This window comes from Pan troglodytes, chromosome 15 (assembly GCF_028858775.2).
Source record: "Pan troglodytes isolate AG18354 chromosome 15, NHGRI_mPanTro3-v2.0_pri, whole genome shotgun sequence".
Lineage (NCBI taxonomy): Eukaryota > Metazoa > Chordata > Mammalia > Primates > Hominidae > Pan > Pan troglodytes.
This window is the reverse complement of record NC_072413.2, coordinates 31964977-31988319: the sequence shown is the minus strand read 5'-3', so window position 1 is coordinate 31988319 and position 23343 is coordinate 31964977. Positions and strand designations below refer to the sequence as shown.

At 39.5% G+C, this 23343-nt stretch overlaps 1 protein-coding gene across 14 annotated transcripts in view; it reads right to left on the bottom strand.

Annotated features, from left to right (window-relative positions):
• Positions 1-23343, bottom strand: part of NPAS3 (neuronal PAS domain protein 3) — an 868305-nt gene that overhangs the window by 54406 nt on the left and 790556 nt on the right. For all 14 annotated transcript variants that reach the window (XM_009427633.5, XM_054666461.2, XM_054666466.2 and 11 more), the window contains one exon: positions 13160-13278. In XM_009427633.5, coding sequence (XP_009425908.4) covers positions 13160-13278 — 119 coding nt within the window. The remainder of the gene's footprint in view (positions 1-13159; positions 13279-23343) is intronic.

Here is a 23343-nt window from a genome sequence, read left to right as displayed (position 1 = left end):
TTTCAGGTCCCTAAAACTGGAAACGTACACCCATTTCAGACAACACTGGCATAGGTATTCACCAATAAGCCAACTGCAAATAATTAAAGAAGAAGATAGATAAATTTAAAAAGAACATGATGCTGTGTGTTATTTGGCATAAACAGAGGGGTGAATCTATATTGTGTTTAAAGTTAGTGAGGAAAAGAAATTTGCCACTGTTTATGGAAAGAGGCAAAGGAGTATTCTCTCTAATCACTATTATTTTTTGTCTTCAGTTGAGGATATAGATTAATTTCTGAGACTGGTTGGTTTTAGTCCATCCATAGTCTCTCTAAGAGCAAGGTGCAAAAGTTCACTGACCCCTCCCTAAAAATTACAAAATCCTTCCCAGACCTCTTTTCCCTCATGGCGTTCATTTGGTTAAATGTTTCCTAGAATATTTCAGATTCTCAAACTAGCCTTGACCACGAGGCAATATGACAATTCTTGGTGACTCTGAATGACCCTTTGGGAACTTCTGGGCAGACTTTAATTTCCCTCTTCCCAGAAATCAGGGGCTGTTCCTGGGAAGGCCAATCCTCTATTCCATTTTACCCAGAATGTCTCAAAGGGGCTAAAGCACTAATGCACAGGGTGAAGCTCAAGGGTAGGTACTGTCAACCAACCATCAATGACGAATGAACATCAAAGTCAATTGTTTGCTTTGTTTTCATCAAGGAAATAGAGGCCCAGGATAATCAGGCTGTTTGTCCGACATTGCAGAGCAAGTAAGAAGCAAAGTGCTGGTAGTGGGATGAAATTTTTTGACTCTCCCCACCAGGTGTGCCCCTATTAAGGCACTCTGTTTTTCATGACTTCTACAAGGAATCATGAGTTTGAAGGACATTTGACAAGGGGCTGTTGAGGACTGTTAAATATATTCAAAACTACCAAGTAATAATCAAGTATCTCTTGACTGTACTTCCAGAGCTCTAGCCCCTAGAATTGGGTACAAGTGGGGTACAAGTTAAATACACGTTGATTTTTAAAAAACTGAATATGATAGCATGAAAAATATGTCATAGAATGTGTCAACCATTAGTATAGGCTTTTTAAAAAGAAAAGTTATAGTATCATCTTATCCTTATCATCAGGGCCCCAATACTAAAAAACTTGTATAATTCCACTGGCTACATATTCTCATCTCTAAACTTCTTTTAAAGGGACTAGAACACTGACTCAAGGAAGATGTAGAACACTGACCCAAGGAAGAAATATGTTCTGGCTTAGTACAAATCATGTCTAATATTTATAAATTAATTCATTTTTTAAAAAACAAATGTTTATATTGAATTTCTACTGTGTGCCTGAAACTGTTCTAGGAATTTCCTGTTATACTGTAGTAGGAGAGGAAAACTGTACAAATACATGTATAAAATAGTGTCAGGTTGTGTTAAGTGTGATGAAGAACAGTAAGGAGCAGGATAAAGCAGATGATGGGGTGCAGAAGGAACACTTGATATATTGTAGATGGGGAGGTGAGGAAAGTGATGTTTAAGCAGAAATCGAAGTGAAATGCAGGTGTGACCCATGGGAATATCTCAGGACAATATATACTTTAGAGAGAATAAAAAGCAGATGTGAAAGCCCTGATAGAAGGGATATGTAAATGCTGCTGTAAGTCAAGGGATAACTTTTGTTTCCATAGACAATTGCCCAACTATGAGCCAAAGGTGATGTTTCCAACATGGCCACTTAGAGATATCCCTTGCTCACTGGTAGTTCAAATAAAAGACACACACCTGCCCAGGCAGCAGCCCAAAGTTTCTTCCCTAGATGTAACTACAGATGATTGAGAATTTGATTACACAGATGATTCTTTTGTTTAAATAAGAGTCTTATTACTCAAATCACATTGTGATGAGGTCACTCTTTTCATTTGATGGTGGGATGGGGGGCATCCCTAGAGGGATGGGACAGATAAAATTGGTCCCTTGTGCCCTGGAAAGTCACTACAATGGAGCTATCAGCTCCAGATTCCTGGCTCTCTTCTTTTACTTAGAATGAGTCAGTAGAGGGCCGGGTGTGGTGGCTCATGTCTGTAATCCTAGCACTTTGGGAGGCCGAGGTGAGCAGATCATGAGGTCAGGAGTTTGAGACCAGCCTGGCCAACAAGGTGAAACCCCATCTCTACTAAAAACACAAAAATTAGCCGGGCATGGTGGCGGGCATCTGTAATCCCAGCTACTCGGGAGGCTGAGGCAGGAGAATCGCTTGAACCTGGGAAGCAGAGGTTGCAGTGAGCTGAGATCGTGCCACTGCACTCCAGCCTGGGCAACAGAGAAAGATTCCATCTCAAAATAAATAAATAAATAAATAAAATAAAATAAAATAAAATAAAAAGAATGAGTTGATAGAATCCCCTAAGGAATGTTGCATACTACCTCTCAGGTGCAGCAGGGTTCAAGCCACAGGGGCAGTTTGCCTTCCCCGCAGTTTCAGTTTCTGGGATATAGATGCTCTAATCAAACAATGGAGACTTATGGGCTATATAGGAGGCTTAGAAGCTCCATTTATTCCAGAGATCAACAACCTCAAATTGGTCCTTTCCCTACTTCATTTCTTGCATTAAGGGCTATATTAGTCTTCCCATGATGCTAAATCAATTCCAAAGAAAACCATTTGGTATGTGCTTCTTTTGTTAAAGGAACATATGACGTATTTCAGTCATATTTTGTCCCTTATAATCAAATCAATATTCAGGACACTTAAGCAAGAAGAAATTTCCCAGAAATAAATGCATTTTCTATATTTGGAAGAAATCATTTATTATTCTAGAGCTCATATAACTTCCAGGAGATAATCTGAAATATTACTGATGAATTACTACTTTTCATAGGTACAGGTGCATCTGCAGAGGTGTAGAAATTAAGGTTTTGTATAGTCTAGATTCACCTCTATACATGAAATTTCACATGCAGACATGGATTGTATGTGTTCACTATGGGCCAGGCATTGTGGTAAGCACTTTACCTTCATCTCACTTTATTTCACAATAGCCTTATGAAGACGGTTGTATTGGTACTCTCATTTTACAATAAAAAATCCAGATGCTTAAAGAAGTTAAATAAAAGTCACAGACCCAGGAATGCAGGACCAAGTCCAAATCCTCAGCTGTCTGATGTCACAGCTGCTCTGGTTATCACTCTTCAGTAGAGTAATTTTGAGACAATAAAGGTCAAACGGTAACATACATTCCTTGTTTTCTGTTTTATTGTGTTTCACATTATTGCACTTCCCAGATACTGTGGTTCTTCTCTGGTCTGGCTCTGTCACCCAGACTAGAGTGCAGTGGCACAGTCATGGCTCACTGCAGCCTTGAACTCCTGGGCTTGAGCGATCCTCCTGCCTCAGCCTCTTAAGTAGCTAGGACTATAGGAATGTGCCACCATGCCTGGCTAAGTATTTTTATTTTTGTATTTTTGTAGAGAGGGGGTCTTGCTGTTTTGCCCAGACTGGTCTTGAATGCCTGGGCTCAAGCAATCCTCTTGCCTCAGCCTCCCAAAGTGCTGGGATTACAGGTGTGAGCCACTGCACACGGTCTAGATACTGTGCTTTATACAAATTGAAGGTTTGTGGCAAGCCTGCTTCAAACAAGTTCATTGCTGCCATTTTTCCAATAGCATGTGCTCACTTCATCTCTGCATCACATTTTGGTAATTCGTGCAATATTTCAAACTTCATTATTATTATTATTATTTGCTTTTTTGGGATGGGGTCTCACTCTGTTGTCCAGGCTGGATTGCAGTGGCGCAATCTCAGCACACTGCAACCTCTGCCTCCTGGGCTCAAGCAATCCTCCTGCCTCAGCCTCCTGAGTAGCTGAGACCACAGGCAGGCACTACTATGCCTGGCTAATTTTTTTGTATATTTGGTAGAGACAAGGTTTCGCCATGTTGCTCAGGCTGGTCTTGAACTCCTGAGATCAAGCGATCCTCCCACCTTCGCCTCCCAGAATGCCGGGATTACAGGTGTGAGCCACCATGCTTGGCCCAAAGTTCATTATTAGTATACCTGTTATAGTGATTTGTGATCAGCGATCTTTGATATTACTATTATAATTGTTTTGGGGTGCCAGAAATCATGGTTCAAATAAGAGGTGAACTTAATTGATAAATGTTGTGTGTGTTCTGACTGCTCCAATGACCAGCTGTTCCCCAGTCTCTCTCCCTCTCCTCAGGCCTCCTTATTCCCTGTGACACAACAATATTGAAATTAGGCTAATTAATAACCCTAGCATGGCCTTTAAGTGTTCATGTGAAAGGAAGAGTTGCACATCTCTAACTTTAAATCAAAAGCTAGAAATGATGAAGCTTAGTGAATAAGGCATATTGAAAGCTGAGATTGGCCAAAAGCCTCTTGGTGCCAGTTAGCCAACCGGTGAATGCAGAGGAAAAGTTCTTGAAAGAAAATAAAAGTGCTACTCTAGTGAACCAACAAATGATAAGAAAGTAAAACAGCCTTACTGCTGTTAGGGAGAAAGTTCTAGTGTTCTGGATAGAAGACCAAACCAGCCATAATGCCAAAGCCTAATCCAGAGCAAGACCTTTTATCTCTCTTCAATTCTATGAAGGCTGAGAGATATGAAGAAGTTGCAGAAGAAACAGTGGATGCTAGCAGAGGCTGATTCATGAGGTTTGAGGAAAGAAGCCACCTCCATAACATAAAAATGCAAGATGAAGCAAGTGCTGGTGTAGAAGCTGCAGCAAATTCTTCAGAAGATTTAGCTAAGATCATTGATGAAGGTAACTACATTAAACAACAGATTGTTAATGGATACAAAACAGCCTTCTGTTGGAAGAAGATGCTATCTAGGATTTTCATAGCTAGAGAGAAGTCATCAATGTTTAGCTTTAAAGGATAGGTGGATTTTCTTGTGAGGAGCTAATGAAGCTGGTGACTTTAAGTTGAAGCCAATGCTCACTTATTCTGGAAATCCTAGGGCTCTTAAGAATTATGCTTTTAAGAATTATGCTAAATCTACTCTGTCTATGCTTTAGAAATAGAACAATAAAGCCTGGATGACAGCACATCTGTATATTATCATGGTTTACTGAATATTTTAAGCCCACTGTTGAGACCTACTGTTCAGAAAAAAATACTCCTTTCAAAATATTACTGTTCACTGACAATGCACCTAGTCATCCAAGAACTCTAATGGCAACATACCGGGGGGGTCAGTGTTGTAAACATGCCTGCTAACACAATATCCATACTGCAACCCATAGATTAAAGAGTAATTTTGACTTTCAAGTCTTATTACTTAGAAACCATGTTTTGTAAGGCTATAGCTGCCATAGATAGTGCTTCCTCTGATGAATCTGGGCAAAGAAAATTGAAAACCCTCTGGAAAGAATTCACCATTCAAAATGCCATTAAGAACATTTATGATTCATGGGAAGAGGTCACATGAACAGGAGTTTGAAGTGTATTCTAACCCTCATGGATGACTTTGAGGTGCTTAAGACTTCAGTGGAGGGAATAACTGCATATATGGTGGAAATGGCAAGAGAACTAGAATCAGAAGTAGAGCTTGAGGATGTGACTGAATTGCTGTAGTCTCGTGATGAAACTTAAATGGATGAGTAGCTGCTTCTTATGGATGAACAAAGAAAGTGGTTTCTTGAGATGGAACTTACTCATGGTGAAGATGCTGTGGCCATTGCTGAAATAACAAAGGATTTAGAATATTCTATAAAGTTAATTGATAAGGGTTTGAAAAGATTGACTTCAGTTTTGAAAGTTCTACTGTAGGAAAAATATTATCAAACATCATTGCATGTTACAGAGAAATCTTCATGAAAGGAAGAATCAATCTACGTGACAAACTTCATTGTTGTCTTATTTTTAAAACCTGCCACAGCCACCCCAGCCTTCAGCAACCACCACCCTGATCAGTCAGCAGCCATCCCCATGGAGCCAAGATCCTCTACCAGCAAAAACTTTGCTGAAGGCTCAGATGATTGCTAGCATTTCTTAGCAATAAATTATTGTTAAATTAAGATATGCACATTCATTTTTAGAAATAATGCTGTTGTACACTTAATAGACTACTGTATAAACCTAACTTTTATCTGCACTGGGAAACCAAAAAATTCATGTGACTCATTTATTCCCACGTTTGCTTTATTGCCGTGGTCGGAACCAAACCTGCAGTATCTCCAAGATATGCCTGTATCTGGAAACTTTTGATTTCTGTAAAGAGTTTAGTAACTGCTATTTCAGACCACCAGGTCAAGAGATTACTTTAGTGAAACAGAAATGTGGGGTCTCTGCAGCTATTGTTAGGGCATCTCAGCATGTTAAAGAGTGCAAAGCCTGAAGAAAAATGACTTGTGCTTGCGTTTGTTTTTTAGTTCTTAGGTCTGTTTTACAACTCATTGTAATAGGTCGAAGTCTCATAATAGTGATAATTATATAAATAAATCTATTAGGTTGAGAAGGTATTTACAGAGGCATTAACAATAACTTTTAGGAGCATTAGTTGGTTAAAAGACATTATATATAGGAAAGTTTGTTACTTTTTTCATCAACAATGTCATTTTCAGAGTGATCATCACTTTTGTTATTCATAGCTAGCAAAGGCTCAGAAAACTGATCTGAAAAGATACAGCATTAGTCAGAGAAGAGATGCTGTTACCTCCCCTACCTGCTTCCTGAAATCTCTGTAGTGGAAAATGAAGGATCTTTAAGTTAGCAACATACTTGGGCTGCAGTCACTGACATACTTAGAATTTAAAGACACTTCCCAGAATGGCTAGTGATTATGCCTCTAGTTGGTAAAATAGCTAGCTGATTAGTCCCAGCAGAAATGACATATCCCAAGCTGGAACTACTGTCATGCCTTGGTAATGGGAAATAAATTCTTTAAGATCAGAAACAATGCCGGCTGTATTTAAAATGACACTGGAAACCACGTTGTAATGGACAATTGTGCAGAGGTGAGCAGAGACGAAAACGAGGTAATAGGATTTTAAAAATTTGATTTTATTGGTTCTCTCCTCTATTTGCATTTTTCATCGGGATAACCTCTGCCTGTAAGTTCCACCCTGGAAATTTTTTCTCCTTCAATTTATCTTGGGTGTCTGGGTTGATTGAAAGGCAATAAATGCATAGCCTTAGAAACTCTGAATGGGTTGACAGAATTTTTGGTCTCTGAAAATTCACCTATTGATTTGACAAGACAGTTACATTTTGCACAACTTGGAACGCCGTAGTCATCATTTCAAGACAACACAAAGCTGAAGCAAAAGGCTTCAGGAGAAGCATTGGTATGTCTGGACACCTGGAACAACTCTGAATCTCAGATAAGGAAGAAACATCCAGGTGGCATCTAGTCCATCCACACTTGTCTGGGAGCAGGAGGAGACTCCTAGCTGATGAGTTCAGTGTATGCTCTTAGAAATCTCCAGAGAAGGACCATTAGCACATTGCTCCCTACATTAGTGCTGGGCATACCTCCAGGCTATACTTTTCCTGGTATGATTAAAACTCCGTAAGAATCAGCATTCTTATTATAATATGTCACATATTCTTAGCAATCTCTGAGAAATCATGGAGTTTTTCCAGATATTGGCAAGTATTATCCTAATTTTCAGAAAGAGAGAGCTCTGAAATATTTATATCCAGAAAAAAAAATTCTTCAAAGATATTTTAACAAAAAATTGTGATCACCAGAGGCTAGCATGAAGTCATGATAAATAAGTGATGCTAACATGACTCATTTCTCATTTTCTGAATGGGATCTTCAACTGATGGCTAAAGGGAACACTATGGACCCAGTATGTTTCAGTTTTAGTAAAGCACCGATAAAGATTTGCAATATCCTTGTAGGCAAAATGGAGAAATGTGAGCCAGATCACGGTACAATCGTTTGGGTTCATAGCTATTCCAACAGTCACATGTAAAAGACACTGATGTCAACTAGCAGGATCTCTAGTGGTATGCCATAGGGCTTGGTACTGTCAACATTTTTCATTGGTATATCGGAAAGAGAGCATGCAATTCAATTTAATCAACATTTATTGAGTGACAACTATGTGCAGCATACTGTGCTAGGTGCTGAGGGAAGAAAATAGGATAACAAAGTACCTAGTATCCAATGTTGGGTATTGGAAAGAAGGCTTTTGAAATCAGAAGATCTGGATATTTCTCAGTCTTGCCATTTACCATGTACCTGACTTTAGATAAGTCAATTTGTATTTCTATGCCTCCATTTTACTTATCTTCAGAATTGAGGAAACAGAGATAATTTCCTAAAACAATTATTGTGAAGTTCAGATGAAATTATATGAAAGTACATCATAAAATGGAAAAAAGATGCCTAGCTGAGCCTGTGTTATCTCACTTTATCTGTAGGAAAATTCTTTGGTTTAGGTACTATGAATAGCTTCATTTTACAGGTAAGAAAATGAGGCAGAGAGAATATAAGTAAAATCTCAAAATGCTATTTTAGCACAGAAGAGAAGGGATACTTTTACTTATATGCATTAGGGGAAATGAAAAAATAAGTGATATTTGAGTGGGGCCATACTGGTTGAGTAGGAGTTTTCCAGGTGAAAGTGTGGCAGAAAGGCATAGGACTTCAATATGTATCAACACTGGATGGATAAATGGGAGGGAGAAATGAGGAGGAAGGAAAAGACTATTGTGATACTGACGGAATATGTTTTGGAAGATGCACTAACTTGGTTTCTTAATAAGTGCTGAAGATATCATACTGTTAAATAGGGTTTTGTAACCTGCAATCAATGGATAAAATGATGCAAAATGAACTTACCTTGGGAGAGGCTCTATAGATTTTATCAAATCTTTAAAGGGCTCTATGATACTCCAAATAAAACAAATCTGTTAAAATTTCATGTGCACCTTATTCCACAGAGCATATGCAACTATGAAGTTTTAGTAACAAGAGAAGTTTCTAATTTAAGAGACACCTATGTTTGGGCTTAGAGAAGGCAAAATAATTTTCTTTAGCTAATTAGCACCTTCTTGTTAATTTTGTAACTTCATGTTTAGATGCAGATATTCCTAAAGCTAGAGTATATGAGCGATCCTAATAAACTAGTGAAACTACCAATTACTTTTTCTTTAGAATTCTTTATATCATAAAGGAGGCTGGGTAGGATTTCAGAAGTCATTTAGTTTAGTACCTAGCTACAGGTAAATCCATGCCCAAATCATCCCAGATGGGGGACTGTTTTGAAGAATCTTGAGTTCTTGCATCCTCCCTCCCTTAGTAATATGTTTGCGTACGTCATAGCAGGAACTCCAGTATTTGAAGATTTCACCACTGTGAAGAGTTTGAAGACACTCTGAGCATTATATAAACATGACAGATTTTCTCCGTTTGCCTACCTTTGCCAGTCTAGGCTGTCTACTGTGCCATTAGAATGAGGACATCATAACGTGTGTGGATAAATACTTCGGAAATGACAGTGGAGCTGGTAGGCATTTAAGAAGAGATCAGAAAACTGAAAGTCCCATGCCAAAGGAAACTATCCTCCAAAGACGGAGCTAAGGAGGCGACCCAATTAGTCTTCCCTTCTCTAATTTCCCTGATTACATATCTTCTTTTACCCCATGCGCTATACCTAGCAAGTTCCCCCAGACATAGACCTAATCAAGAAGGCAGAATCTATGTGCAGTGCAATTTAAATGAGAGCTGTGCTATGCTATGTGACTAACAGTGAGGCCTAAACAACAGGGAAGCCCCTGAGGCATAAAAAGTGGCTGGTCCAGATAACATGCTACTGTGGATTTCAAAGCAAATGAGGACAGAAACAATCGAATGTCAGCTCATATTTGGGAAACTTCACTGGACAGAGGGCGACTTTCCTGAGGAAGGGGGTGTGGCAAACACTGCAACAGCAACTCACATTAGCAGATGCAGGTTGGTATTTCCTTGGCTAGAATTCTTGGCGATGGGGAATGTGAGTAGGCATGGAGTCCTGGAAAAGAAGTACATCTCTGTAACTCCTTGGGGGCATTGGGATCACCAAGCACCGATACACTAGTGCAGTGGGATACGGTGAGCCCCAGAGGGAAGGTCTCAATCAGGCAAGAAGTTTTTCTTTTAAAAATTTAAGTTAATTACTTTTTCATATGTTGAGGTCAGCTCATGCTGAGCCATTCTTGGGACTTAATCCTTTAAGTAGTGAAGCAGAGGGGCCAAGCGGACAGCCTTGGAGGATTCGATTCTGGTGCTTCAGTAGCTACTTAAGGGCTGTATGAAAATGGGCAAAGTATTTCACCTATTAAGACCTCAGTTGCATCACCTGCAAAATGGGCATAATAATAGAATATAACATTTGGACCATGCCTGGCATAGAGGAGGATTTCAAATAATCCTGTTGTGTGGATTAAATAACTGTAAAGCATGTGGCACAGTGGCTGCCACGGAGTCAATGTTCAGTAAGTGGTACTTTTGTTCCTATGACAACAACAACAGATAAAGTGATGGAGAAAGTTACAAAGGTCCATGTGCCAAGATCACAAGAAAAACGGACAGAAATATAGTGGCCTGCACTGAGCAAAGCTTGACATCTTAGGATCTTTATGGGAAAAGATGCATACAATGGTCATAAATTAGGGGGAATATTGGGAGTACAGAGAAATGATTATCACTGTTTCTTTTTATTTGTGTTTATTGTGTGGTGGTGGGGTGATTACCAGTTTTATTGGAATGTTTTATAAGCTGCTAGATTTACTCACTGAGAATGAACAGATAAATAGGGATGTTATTCAGCTGTGTCATGCCATGGGCTCTCCTCAGCTCTTCCACTAACTTTCAGACAAAGTTAATTAATGAGGGAAGTTCACTGCAGATGAGGAGGTGGAGAGGAAGAGCTGGATGTGCTGGATGATTCATCTTACTGGGGAACAGAGGATGAATCAACTTGTGTTGGTAGTAGTTCTGGGGAAGAGAGTAGGGCATCGGCTGGAGACTCTCATGGTATCTTGAGAAAGACCTGCTGACAGGGTATGTCAGGGGAGTATGGTCACTTTAACATTGCATGATTTGATGGGATCTGGAATAGCTCCTAAATCTTTTCCAATCCTGGATGTTCAAGGTTGCACTTTTACGTCTTTTGTTTCTTGGAGGCCCATTCTTACTGCAAGGCATCTTTAATCCTGAGCCCAAGTTGCTTCAGAAACATCTTTCTTCCATTTGTTTGCATGATGCTCCCTTCTCATTTACCACTCATAGGTGACATCCCGCCTCCTCAGCGTGACCTTTTATAATCTTCCTATTTAAAGTGGCCTCCTGCCCTCATCAGCCGCCCCCTCACACTTTCTTTGCTATCTGCATAGCAGTATAGCCTAGTGGTGAAGTGCATGTGGTATGGAGCTGGACTCCCCAGGTTCAAACCCTGGCTCTGCTCCTTCAACATGTGACATTGAGAATGCTAATTAGTTTTCTATCCTTAGTTTCTTTGTCTGTAAAATGGAAACAAAAATACTTTAGGAATGTTGTAAGGGCTAACACATGTGAACTATATCATGCCCAGCATATTGCAGTGTTCTGAAATACTGGCTGTTATTAATTTTAGCTATCATTACTTTATGATCTCTAGTTTGTGGTATGAAAAAATTTTTAATCAACATTAAATTATCAAATAATATTGAATTATACTTAATATTGCTTTTTGAAACTATATCTCACTCCTGTCACCCTTCTTCCCTCCTGGGATGTGCCCCTCCAAACCAGTAAAAATGAATAAAGGTGAAGAAAGAATGCCGAGAGACAGAAAACAGAAAGGAAGCCCCATGGTTCCTAAAATCTGAAATGCAAAGAATGTGTCTTTCTAGCATTAAAATAACAAGCATCTCAACATCTGTGGTCTGCTTATAGAACTCCAAACTTGCTAAGGCTACATAGTTAGCTAATGAATGCAGCAAGGCAGGGCAATAGAAAATGGTCCTAAGGATAGGGTCTGTTTTCTTTCCCTGAACGCACTCCTTTGTAAGAAGCCTCTATCGGGTAGAGCTAGAGCAGGTGGAGCTGCCCACTTGCCTCTCCTCTGCATCGCACCTGCTAAAGGTTAAGGAGGCTCCACTTGTGCCTTTTAGACTCCAGGACAGCTCAGCTAAAGGTCTTTCTTGGAAGGATCTGCTTCCCCACCTCTCTTGTTTTTCTGAAGAATTAATATCAAAGAAAGTGCCTGACTCTGACTTCTATACAGCTGCTAGTCTCCTGATGGCTTAGGTAAGGTTTTGAAGGCCTAATGATACTGGCTGTTACCATCTGCGATAACACAGCAGTCACCTTAAAGAACTGAACTATCAGAAGTTCTAAATTCTAAAGCTGGGGAAGGTCACAACGGCTGGCCACATTGATGGCACATGCCATTTCCGTTTGCCCTCCCACAGATAATCAATATTGTTTGAGATTGGTTAGTGTGTTGTAAAATTGATAAGATTCCGGTTGCCAAAGGCATTTCATGAATTTCATAGGTCTTAATTTATGTTGCTATAGTAACTGAAACATTGGAATTTCCTGAGATTTGAAGGCTTTTATATCCTTAACCTTAAAATGATGATAATGTAGATTTTGACTGTGGACTTGGTCTTTGCTTGTGAGGAACTTACGTATATCGACTATTCTATTAATGCTAAGGTGTGACTGCACGTTCCATAAATACAGTTTCGAAATTCAGGTTTCTAATATCCCAACTGATTTTCTCGTCTATGTGTACAAATCTCGGTGGCTAAGATGTTATTAAAACGGACAGACTTTCTCTAAAGAGAAAGGGAGAATTTGAAGGGGAAAGCGAGAGAAGTGGAACTCGCTTAAGTAGCAGTCCTAGAGCACTTGTCTTAAGGACTGATATGAAATTGGCTCACCTTCTCCATTAAAGTGAATTTCCAGCAGGTGCTGAAGCACTTGGCATATTTTTAATCAATGTTTTAAGAAAAGACACTATATTGGGGCTTTTAGTGCACCAGCAATGTCTGAAGTGACAAGGAGAGGTGTAAAGAAGCTCCTGCCTTGAGACAGGAAGATGACTAGGAATCCTATGGGCTCCTCAAGATCACGTGTGTTCATTATATGGACCTAAAGCAGCTGGAAAATTCAATGCAAATTACCTAGGACTGGCCTGAGACAGCAATGTCTCCCCTCCCGGAACCGGCTTACCTTATATCCTGATGATTTGATGTGCACACCGCGTTTGGTCAGAGTAGATTTCATTCGGATGAAAAAGGAACGCTCAAGAGTGTTGTCAGTGGTTAGCAGACTGGGGCTGGTTGACTCCACTGAGGAATACAAAAATACAGACACACACGATTTAGATCTTTACACAGCCCCTCACAGCTACAGCTCAGGTGCAATCCTTGAGTTCACTAAAAATAAATGACTGATGGGTGCTAAGAGCAGTAGTAATCAATTTACCTCATTTAGAAAATGTTTACTTTGCAGAAAATAAAAAAGAAAAATTAATGTATCTAGAGTCACCTCGTTCCAGTTTCTAACAAGAGCTTTTCAGGCCTTTTCACTTCCAGCAGCTGCCTAAGTGGGGTCTAGTCATAAGTAACTGCAGTTTACTTGAGGCTGGGCTGGTGCACATGGAGAGAACTGTCATGAAAAACAAGGACCCGTAGATTTATGAGGTCAACCAAGGTACAGGCAGAGATGCTTCTGATAAAGGGTAAGGAAGGCTTGCTCTTTGTTCTCCCCGATAATCCATTCTTGTGCCATTTTCCTACTGGGAGTTTGGGATCTACTATCAAGGTGGAAGAGTCATGTCCTGACCAATGTCCTCACCCCTCGGAGCTGGTTTTCTTCAACATGGGGAGTAAGAAGCGTAAATAAGACATGGAGGGATAAGAATGGGATATAGAGACAGAAACAAAAGCTACTCATGATATCAACTTTCCATTCCTGTCACTTTACAGCAGCTTTCAACCCCAACCCCCTACATAGGAAACAGTCTGTTTTTCTACTTCTCTGCTTCTGATAAGAGGAAACAATGGTTTCCTCTCTTAAACAAGATAGTCACTCTTTCCTTTAATGTGCTTTTAGACTAAGTAGAATGTTTTTGCTTATGAAACTTAAAATGGTAGTTTGCAGTCTTGCTGATGTAAAAACACCTTTATGCAAACAGGTCAGAAGGCAATGTAAAAATCTATTTTCTTTAAAAACAAGCTTCCAAGGTATTTTATAAATTTAAGTGTTTTCTGGCAAAGAAATTAATTTTGGGGTTTTTAAGCCTAATAAATTCTCTAATTTATACTCTTCTTAAATACTATTTTAAAGTTTTTCTTATTCAAAAGTAAAAAAAAAATTGTCCAAGAAACAGGATTTCTTTTCAGTAGCCCTATGCTAACGCTAATTTTCTCTGGAGTAAGGGTAAAGAAATATGTGTAATAAAGAGATTTAAGAATTAAGTATATGTGAAAACAGTTATTAACAAGAGAAAAAAATGGGCAAAACAAGTTTTAAATTTTAGGTATGAAATGCATTCCATATATTTCTAAGGGTGAGTAATCTCTTTTCCGTATTAAACTTAGTGCTCAGATGAAAGAAGAATGAGAGCTACTGTAATAACAGAAACCTTGCTATCTGTGGTCTGGGGCTTTTCTTCTATCATTTTTATCTCAACATGACTATGTTTTCCTATTTTTGTGGCATTTCTATTCTGGGGTGATGGAATCACTGACAGGTGTCCCTTTCTTATGTGTCTCTCTTAAGGTTTTCCTCTTTTTTTTGTTTTAGAGAGCATGAATCTGATGTCATTTTAAATGTACAGCTTTTTATCACTCGAGGGAAAAGCAGAGCCATGTTATATTTAGTACTTTCATTTCTTCTGATTAAATATGAATTACTATGAAATTTTTCTCATCATCTAACACGCCATAATACGCCAACAGCTTTTTAATACACTATATAAGCACAAACTTCTGCTCTAAGAGTTTAATTTGCCCCTCTAATCCAATCACATCAACCTTATTTCTCTTATCAGAGATTCCCATTTTGAATTAAATGAGCTCATTAGTTTTAATCAAAAGCAGAGAGATCAAAACTTAAACGTAAATGCTTTAGATCAGAACTGTCAGTCAGCCGTGCAGTTCTATTTTACTAAAACACAAGATCAGAGACCCTTAGAACCAATTTTTTCTCGTAAGGGATGCCGAGAGCTTGAAGATGCTATATCCTTTTTTTTTTTTTCCTCCCAAGGACAGATTATACATTTAAGGTTAGACTTAATTTATAGCAGTTTTTTTCATCCTGGTGGAAATGGAAAAGTATACCAATCTACTGTTGTTCCTTTCACATTTATTGGCACTGGTCCTCAGAGACTTGAACTAACGTGAAGCCATCAGAACCACACCACAAACTCAGCCTTAAAAATTCAGCTCTGTTCAGCCAGATCATGTTTGCAATTGCTGAGGAAAAATGAAACTTCCCAGAGAAGTGAAATCTGTTTTAGAGCTGGGGTCCTGGAGCCCCTGACCCAGTAAGGGAGGAACTACCAAACTTGTAGAAAGGGTGGGTAATGCAGGCATTGTGAGAAATCATTGTTTTCTATATGGAGAACTGCACAGTAAAACACTTAGAGGGCACATTAGAGACCACAGCATGGGTGCTTCCAGCTGGGTGAAGACACAAGCTTCACGTGAGCTGTGGAGCCAATCACGGCATCGTGCCCTGAATGAGGCAGGAGTATGGCACCATACCACACGTTGCAACAGTAATTGCCTAAACATACAGGGGCAACGTTAATTATACCCAGGACAACCGGTGTAAGAGGGGAGTGTTAAGGTCGGTTTTGCCCCAGTGAAGCTGATATTTAAAATCAAAACTAGTCTTCAAGCTTTATTTCAAGAGCATGTGGTATGGAGAGTCCAAGAGAAGGAGACAGGGCAACCCAGAAAGAGACTGGTTTCTGATGACAATTTCTACTGAAATTCCATGTGACTTCCTACTTCTGAGGACAGGGGCACAAGTAAGGAGCCACGTTTATTATAATAAAGTCATTCATAGCTCACACACCATGGTCATGGGTTCTCAAGAGCTAGCAAATACCCTTGGTTTATCCCAGCTGTGACAATGGTGTCTCTCATGTGAAAAGACAGATTATCTGCATGTGACAGATGAGAGCAGCAGCTTTAGAAGAGATGCTTTTGAACTGTCTCACGTGAGAGGCGTGATTTTGATGAAGGTTCTATTGGGGGAGATCCAAGGCAGCACGGCCTTGGTGGTGTGTGACCCCACTGTGGCACTGAAGAGAAAGTGTGTGTGTGTGCATGCATGTGCGTGCATGTGTGTGGGATGAGGCGAAGAGAGGATGAGAAGATGGAATAGTGAGAAAAGCCTCCTTAGGAATAGTGCTCTATAAAGACAGTGGCAACAGTTTATGTCTAAGAAGCATTTTAGAGTGCTTTCTAGATATGAAATGCTTTTCTGTCAACTTTTTGAGGCAGGTCATAATTGTTGCATGCTCTGATAAGAAATCTGGGATTTAGAGAAGTTGTATCTGCTGCCTGAGACACAGGAAAAATCTACAGGTAAAGCTGGATTAAGTGGTCAAAGCCCAGTTGTGCCCAGCTCTGCCCTATGAATTATAAACTAGGAGCTGAAAAAAAGAACAAGACCTACACGACTAAAAGCTAAATAAAGAAATATACTCTATTTGGCTCAATCTCAAGGTCTCAACTTTTTAATAAACCTAAATTATCTCAGCTCTTGAAATGTCAGTTTTTGCATATTTTGTAAAATTTACGGGAAAATTTACAGCAAAAGTAGTAATAATTTTTATGTTGGCAAATGCCACCATAATGTGAAATGATATCTGAATTACTCCACATCTGTTCATGATTCCCTGGCTGGTGGTGGGGTTGCTGTTCCCCTTGTTATTATGTAGGGGCAGGAGGTGGTAAAGAAGGCAGAAGGAGGAGGTGTCTGAGAGCCACCTAGTTCTCACTGGGCTGAAACTAGGGCCAGGTTTGTTTGGAACACTTTCAGTATTCTCTCCAGGGTCTCTGTAAGAGTATGAAGCCAACGCCTTTAAAAAGGGCCTTTTTTTCTTTCTCTCTCTCTTTTTTTTTTCAAATGAGACAGGGTCTTGCTCTGTCACTCAGGCTGGAGTGCAGTGGCGTGATTATAACTTACTGCAGCCTCAAACTCCTGGACTCAGGCGATTCTCCTGCCTCAGCCTCCTGAGTAGCTGGGATCACAAGTGCGTGCCACCACACCTGGCTATTTTTTAATTTTTAAATGTTTTTTAGTATTTTTTGTAGATGGGGTTTCACCATGTTGCCCAGGGATTCACAGCCTTGGCCCCTCCAAGTGCTGAGATTACAGGTGTGAGCCACCGTGCCCAGCCAAGAACCTTTCTTTTTCAGTATACTTGAAGTGTTTTCACTGTAATTAAAGTGTCAGAACCCTCCAGCCACCACCAAATCCTGATGTGTGAGGGAGAAAAAAAAAGTTTTGAGAAATGTTACTCCTCAGAAGTAAGTAAGGTATTTTTCCTTTTAAAGGAGAAGTGGAGTTGCCATAGGTTGTTAAGACATGAAGTTAAACATATTCTTTTCCCACATCATTGCCTAAATGAATCTTTTCATTTTTAGGTGTTCTGTGCACACAGGACGAACTAAAGAGCAATTATCCAAAATGACTTTAACAAGGCAAAAGAGGTGTTGGTTCATTTTGCAATGATCTTGATAAAGCCAAATTGTTCCACTGGCATATGCTGTCAGCCTTGCTAGAAATGGATGCAGTTTAGGACTTTAGAATGAGTATGTATCCACTGGGATTTGACAAGTTGGTTTTTTCCTTGCAAAATTTTTCCTTATACATGAGAGGACTGCACTTCCTCAGCCACACGGAGTTAGGGATGCTCACGTGGCTTGCTTTAGTCAATGAATGTGAGCAAAAGCCACCTGTCACTTTCAGGTGGAATTTTCAAGAGCCAGTCATGATGTGCTGCTTTCTCTTTTCCTCTGTCCTGGTGACTATTAACAACTTCACCAGCTTGAGTCTTGGAAGACAATGTGAAGCAGAACCCCTGCCAATCCTTATTGAAATAAATCTTTGCTGTAATTTGGGGACTGTTTTTTTTACTGTAGCATTAAGCTAGCCCATACTGACTAACACAAATACAAAATCTTTATTATTTATTCTTTGAGACATTTATGTTTCCAAGTTCTCCCAGATAGGGGCAGAGCAAGAATATGACAAATGTTTGTCGGACTCCAAAGGTCATGAGGTTGCCAATATACTGTTCTTACAGTTATTTATATACTTATTTTATCTCCATTTAATCTCTTTTGCTAGATATTTGAGGGCAGCAGGGCTAAGATGAGTCTAACTTTGATGCTGTAGAGCACTTAGCATGGCTCCTTTTATACAGGTATCCAGATATTTACATCTATATATTGATAGAATCTTTATTCTGGGTATATTATTATTATATGTCTATTTATATATGTGTGTATGTCTGTACATATATAGTAACTAATATTCACTAAGTAGTGAATTTAATAAGATCTTCCCAACCTAGTTTCCGAAAAGCAGGACAAGCATGGTAAAAATAAATCTTTCTCATAGAAATTATCCCAGAGGATTTTATGTTTATCCAGGATGACATCTGTGGTAGTTTTAAAATGCTACAAATTCTTCAAAACTCCTCCTTCTAAAAGGTGGAGCTACTACTTCTCCCCTCGAGTTGGTGTGGGCTAAACTTGGTGACCTGCTTTTAATAATGAGCATACGGTGGAATCGATGGTGTGTGATTAGCACAGCAGCTCCCTCCTTGCTCTCTTGGGTCATTCACTCTGATGGAAACCAGTTGCCATGTTGGGACGACACTTAGGCAGTCAGTCTTATGGAAGGGCCAATGTAGCAAGGAACTGAGGCTTCCTACTAACAGTCACTTCAGTGATTTTAGAGCTGGATCATCCAGCTTTAGGTGAGCCTTCAGATGACTGTGCTCCGGCTGCCATCTCAATTGCAACCTCATGAGAGACCCTGAGCCAGAGCTACACAGACCAGCTGCTCCTAGATTGCTAACCTGAAGAAACTGTGTGAGATATCTTTGCTTTTTTAAACCTGTCAATATTTGGGGGTAATTTGTTATCCAATAACAGACAACTCATATAGCATTAATGTAGAACCTCTTTTTGGAAAAATCATAGCCTTTTTTGGATACGTGACGATCATGTTCATGGATAAAACTATGTGGCCCAGCGTGTCCATAACTGGTTGAATTTACATGTGTAGGGCACACTACCTGAAATATTGACTTTTATAAGCAGGGTCTATATTTTCACAAGTAAATGCTCAATTGACTTTTTTAAAATGGGAAATTTGCAAAAGATGTCATCGACAGTGCCATGTACAAGACTGTAAGATATTGAAAGAAAGGAGTGATGTCTTACTTGTTTTTTGTTGTCTCTCTTTCCTGTTCTCCAGTCTTCCTTGTGCCTAGGATTGTGCTTTATATAAGTAGGCATTCAGTTACACATGTCAAAATAAAGTGACATTCAGATACTTTCTTTTAAGAAGAATTCTTCACTCTATCCCTGTCACTCTCTCACACACCAAACAATATCATGTCCCAAGAAGGCTTTTTCTCTTGAGGGGAGGGGATCATTAAATCCTCTCCTTGTATTCATCTCTAAGGAAGTGTTTTCTGCAAAGTGTTCTTTTGAGAGTTCTAGGCCAGTGGGTTTGGTAGTTAAAGGGGGGTTGGCCTGATTTCTCCCAGAATTAGAGAATACTTTGTTCTCTGTCTTTTGAGAGTTGGTTTTCATCCCACTGGCCTGTCTTCTACCATGTGCCAGGGCAATTCTGAAGCGGGTAACGGCTCTTAGTATACTACAGTGTGATCCTTGACTACTGGTGGCGAGGCAGTGCCTTCCATTTTCTGCAGTCACAAGTTGTACCGCCCTTTGCAGACTATGCAGTTGCAGCCACTATACTTTGGATCCGCAGTCAGACTCTATCAGCTTCAGTGCTTGCTCTGGAGTCCAACAGAAATGTCTGATATATTTAAATCTCCTTAGGGCTGATTCCTGTCCCTACCCAGTTGTGAGTCTTCAGCATTGTTTAGAAACTTGTGAATCATTAACTGAAACTCTAGAGCATAGCTGTGAAAATAATTGTGATTCAATAATGATGTAATAACCTTCTTTAACAGTAACATCAAAAATAACCCACCTAAAAATATGAAAATAATAGTCTGCCAACCAACGCCACCTGTCAGCATAAACTCCCTGGCACTATCTGGCCCGTCTCAAATGAGAATCGTAATGCATGAGGTTGCCTTTCAGGTTTCTTGCTCCTGGCAGGGGTTACTACTTGGTGAGACTGTCCCCTGAGGGAGAAGAGAGTGTTTGCTGGCTGCCTGCTGCTCTGCAGTTGGTGTTTGGATGATACCACTCTGGGGAAATATACACAGTGTCAGAGTCAAGCTGCTACCAGTGGGTGTTTCTATACACAACTACTAAGCAACAGGAAAGTTCAAGGGGGAAAAACTGAATATCGTAAAGATCGCCTTTGAGAGTACATGGTATCCAATATGACCCATTCTGCAGCAGGCTGTGCACTCCAAAGGATGTGCCACATGAATACTGCAAGTGAGTGTTTTAAATCTTATTGGAAACTCCCTATAAATGTTGCCACTTGAGGGATCTATTCTGGGAGAAAAATATAGCATGTCCTCCTGCGATGCTGCGTGGGTTCCGTTGCCAATATTGCATATGGGATCGAGTGTGGCAATGCTTTCATCACAATATAAAGTGGTTATGAGCCAATTCTTCATATAAAAACACAGTCAATAACATTGAGGGCTTTCCCCCCCTTCTATTTCTTTTATTTCCTTCCATCTTTTTCTTTCTCTTTTCTCTTTTTTTTTTTAATGACAAACATCATGTCAGACAAAGGGCATCAGGACTTAGTCTTTGTACTACAATACAAAATAACAATACATAAACACCTTTGTGAAGGCAGCTCGAAACCCCATGTTTTCTATTAAAAAGTCGTGTTCAATCTTCACTGTTGATAGAACTGAATAGCTAACACAGAGAACATTGTATATCAGAAAGGTCAATAGTTATTATGAGCTACAAATATATTTTTTTCTATCCTTCAGGCTGTTTAGCGCATATCACAGCACGAGCAGCTGTCTCCTTTAATGCTTTTAAAATTAGAATCCCAAAGAGGAAGAAAAAATTATGGTTGCAATGATTGCTCTTTGCTTTTGTAAGTTTACTTTAATATACTATTTTATATACATGAATCTTCTCTGCGGCCTATCCATGGGGCAGTAGCTGGTTGCCAGTATCCAGCGGAACCGCCATGTTTATTTTTTTAGCATTCTGGCCAAATCTCCATCTCAGGCACAGATGTTGCCCACATACGGTATTTTAAAACGGAGTTAGATAGAGGAGTCTGGTTACAGAGGCACTTGCAAACACATACACATGCATTCTGCCTTTTCCTTCCTTTAAAGCTCTATTACTAACTACAATACCGTGTGATGAGGAACTGCTCTACAGCACAGGGTGAAAAATCAGGCAGTGATTCAAACCATTGGTACGCAAGTGTCACTCTCCACGTGCAGGCATGTGGACTGAGCGTGCACCTTCTACTATTTTAAAGGTTGATCTTCTGGCTATCCCTGGAACTTCTTGCCCTTACTCAGCACATGACCCTAGAAGACAATATTGTAATTAAACCCATGTAAGCACACATCAAGTGTTTTACTATAGCTCACTTTTTCTTTGTTCAGTTATTTGTTCAGTTACTGAGTAACTAGTGGTCTGGGACCATTCATAACAGTGCTTACCTTTTAGAGGAGGAGCAAAAATGAATACAATAATTTCAGGTGGTGATTAATGCTATAAAGAATAACACAGAGTAAGAGACTAGAGAGTGATGGGAGCCACATTTTGGTTGGGTGGTCACAAGGGCCTCTCTGACATGGTGGCATCTCAGAGGAGACCAAGTCATGGACGTCTGGGTGAAGGAATCATCCCTATCTCCGTGCTCATGATTCTTATGGTAAATTTATGGCTCCAGATTGGTAAAAGGCTTTACAGAAAGCTATCATTTGGATAGCTATGCAGCAGTGACTATGAAATTCTAGAGAAGTTATCTTTTGAATTTTTGTCCAAGATTTGCCTTCAGTGTATGACTTGACATATAGGCCACCAAGGAAATATTTAATGGGCATGATTGATCAGTGTGTCCAGTGCTCTCAGATGTACCCAGTGGTATTGGCAAGTCTTTAGGGATCTCCAGAGAAAGCAGCTTCAGTCAAAAAGTGGGATAAGGATACAGTGAATAAATGATACATTTCTCTTTGGAGAATTTTGGGGGTGAAAATAGAGACTTGAGTATGTTTACTGATGGAGAGGCCAGAGCTTAGAGTTGTCTACATTGGAAATGCTAATTGAAGAATTTAAACCCTAATGGATATTGAATTAGTAATAGAGAAGGAGAGGTGAGCCTTTGAAGTGGGGGAAATAAAAAGGAAGAATAAGAGAAAGCGGGAGGTGGAGGGAGAGAGACAGGAGTGTGACAGAAATGGTTCTGAACAACTTAACTTCAATAAAGTAAATAAATTTCAATAAAGTTGTTTGCTAAGATAAAGGAAGAGGAAGAAGGACAGGGTTTTGAGATCAAAGAAAGCCATGAAACAGCCTGTGTAGGGAAAGCATCTGGGATTGATAGAAAATAAGCACTAAGATTATTTAGTAACTAGAAGTTGCCTGGCTTAAATTTCTAGAGATGGGAGCCAGGACAATGGGAATGAAAGGCAACAGGGTGAGGGATTCCAAAGGGTTAAGAGGCAAGTGAAAACTGATGACATGATGAGCTGGAGCCTAGCAAAGGATGGCAGGACAGGAGCGTGGTGACATGAGAGAGGTAGGCAGTAGGGGCTTTGTTCAGAGGGTGAATTCTGAGAATATTGTTTACTGCTTTAAAAAAGTTTATATAAATAGATATGTCCAGAGAAAATTTTGAAAACATGAAGTATAAATAAGAAAATTAAAAAAAATCCCCATAATGTTATCACTCAGCTATAGTCACTAGTAACCCCAATGTGTTTTCTCGCAATCTTATTTACCATTTATTGATAAATTTATTTCAAAATTGGGATAAAACCTGTGTCTGCCTAATCTTTTAATGTTAAAAAGTCATAGCTTACTATGTGGTAATAACCATACTTTTATTTTTTATATTTATTTATTTATTTTTTATTATACTTCAAGTTCTAGGGTATATGTGCCCAACGTGCAGGTTTGTTACATAAGTATACATGTGCTATGTTGGTGTGCTGCACCCATTAACTCGTCATTTACATTAGGTAA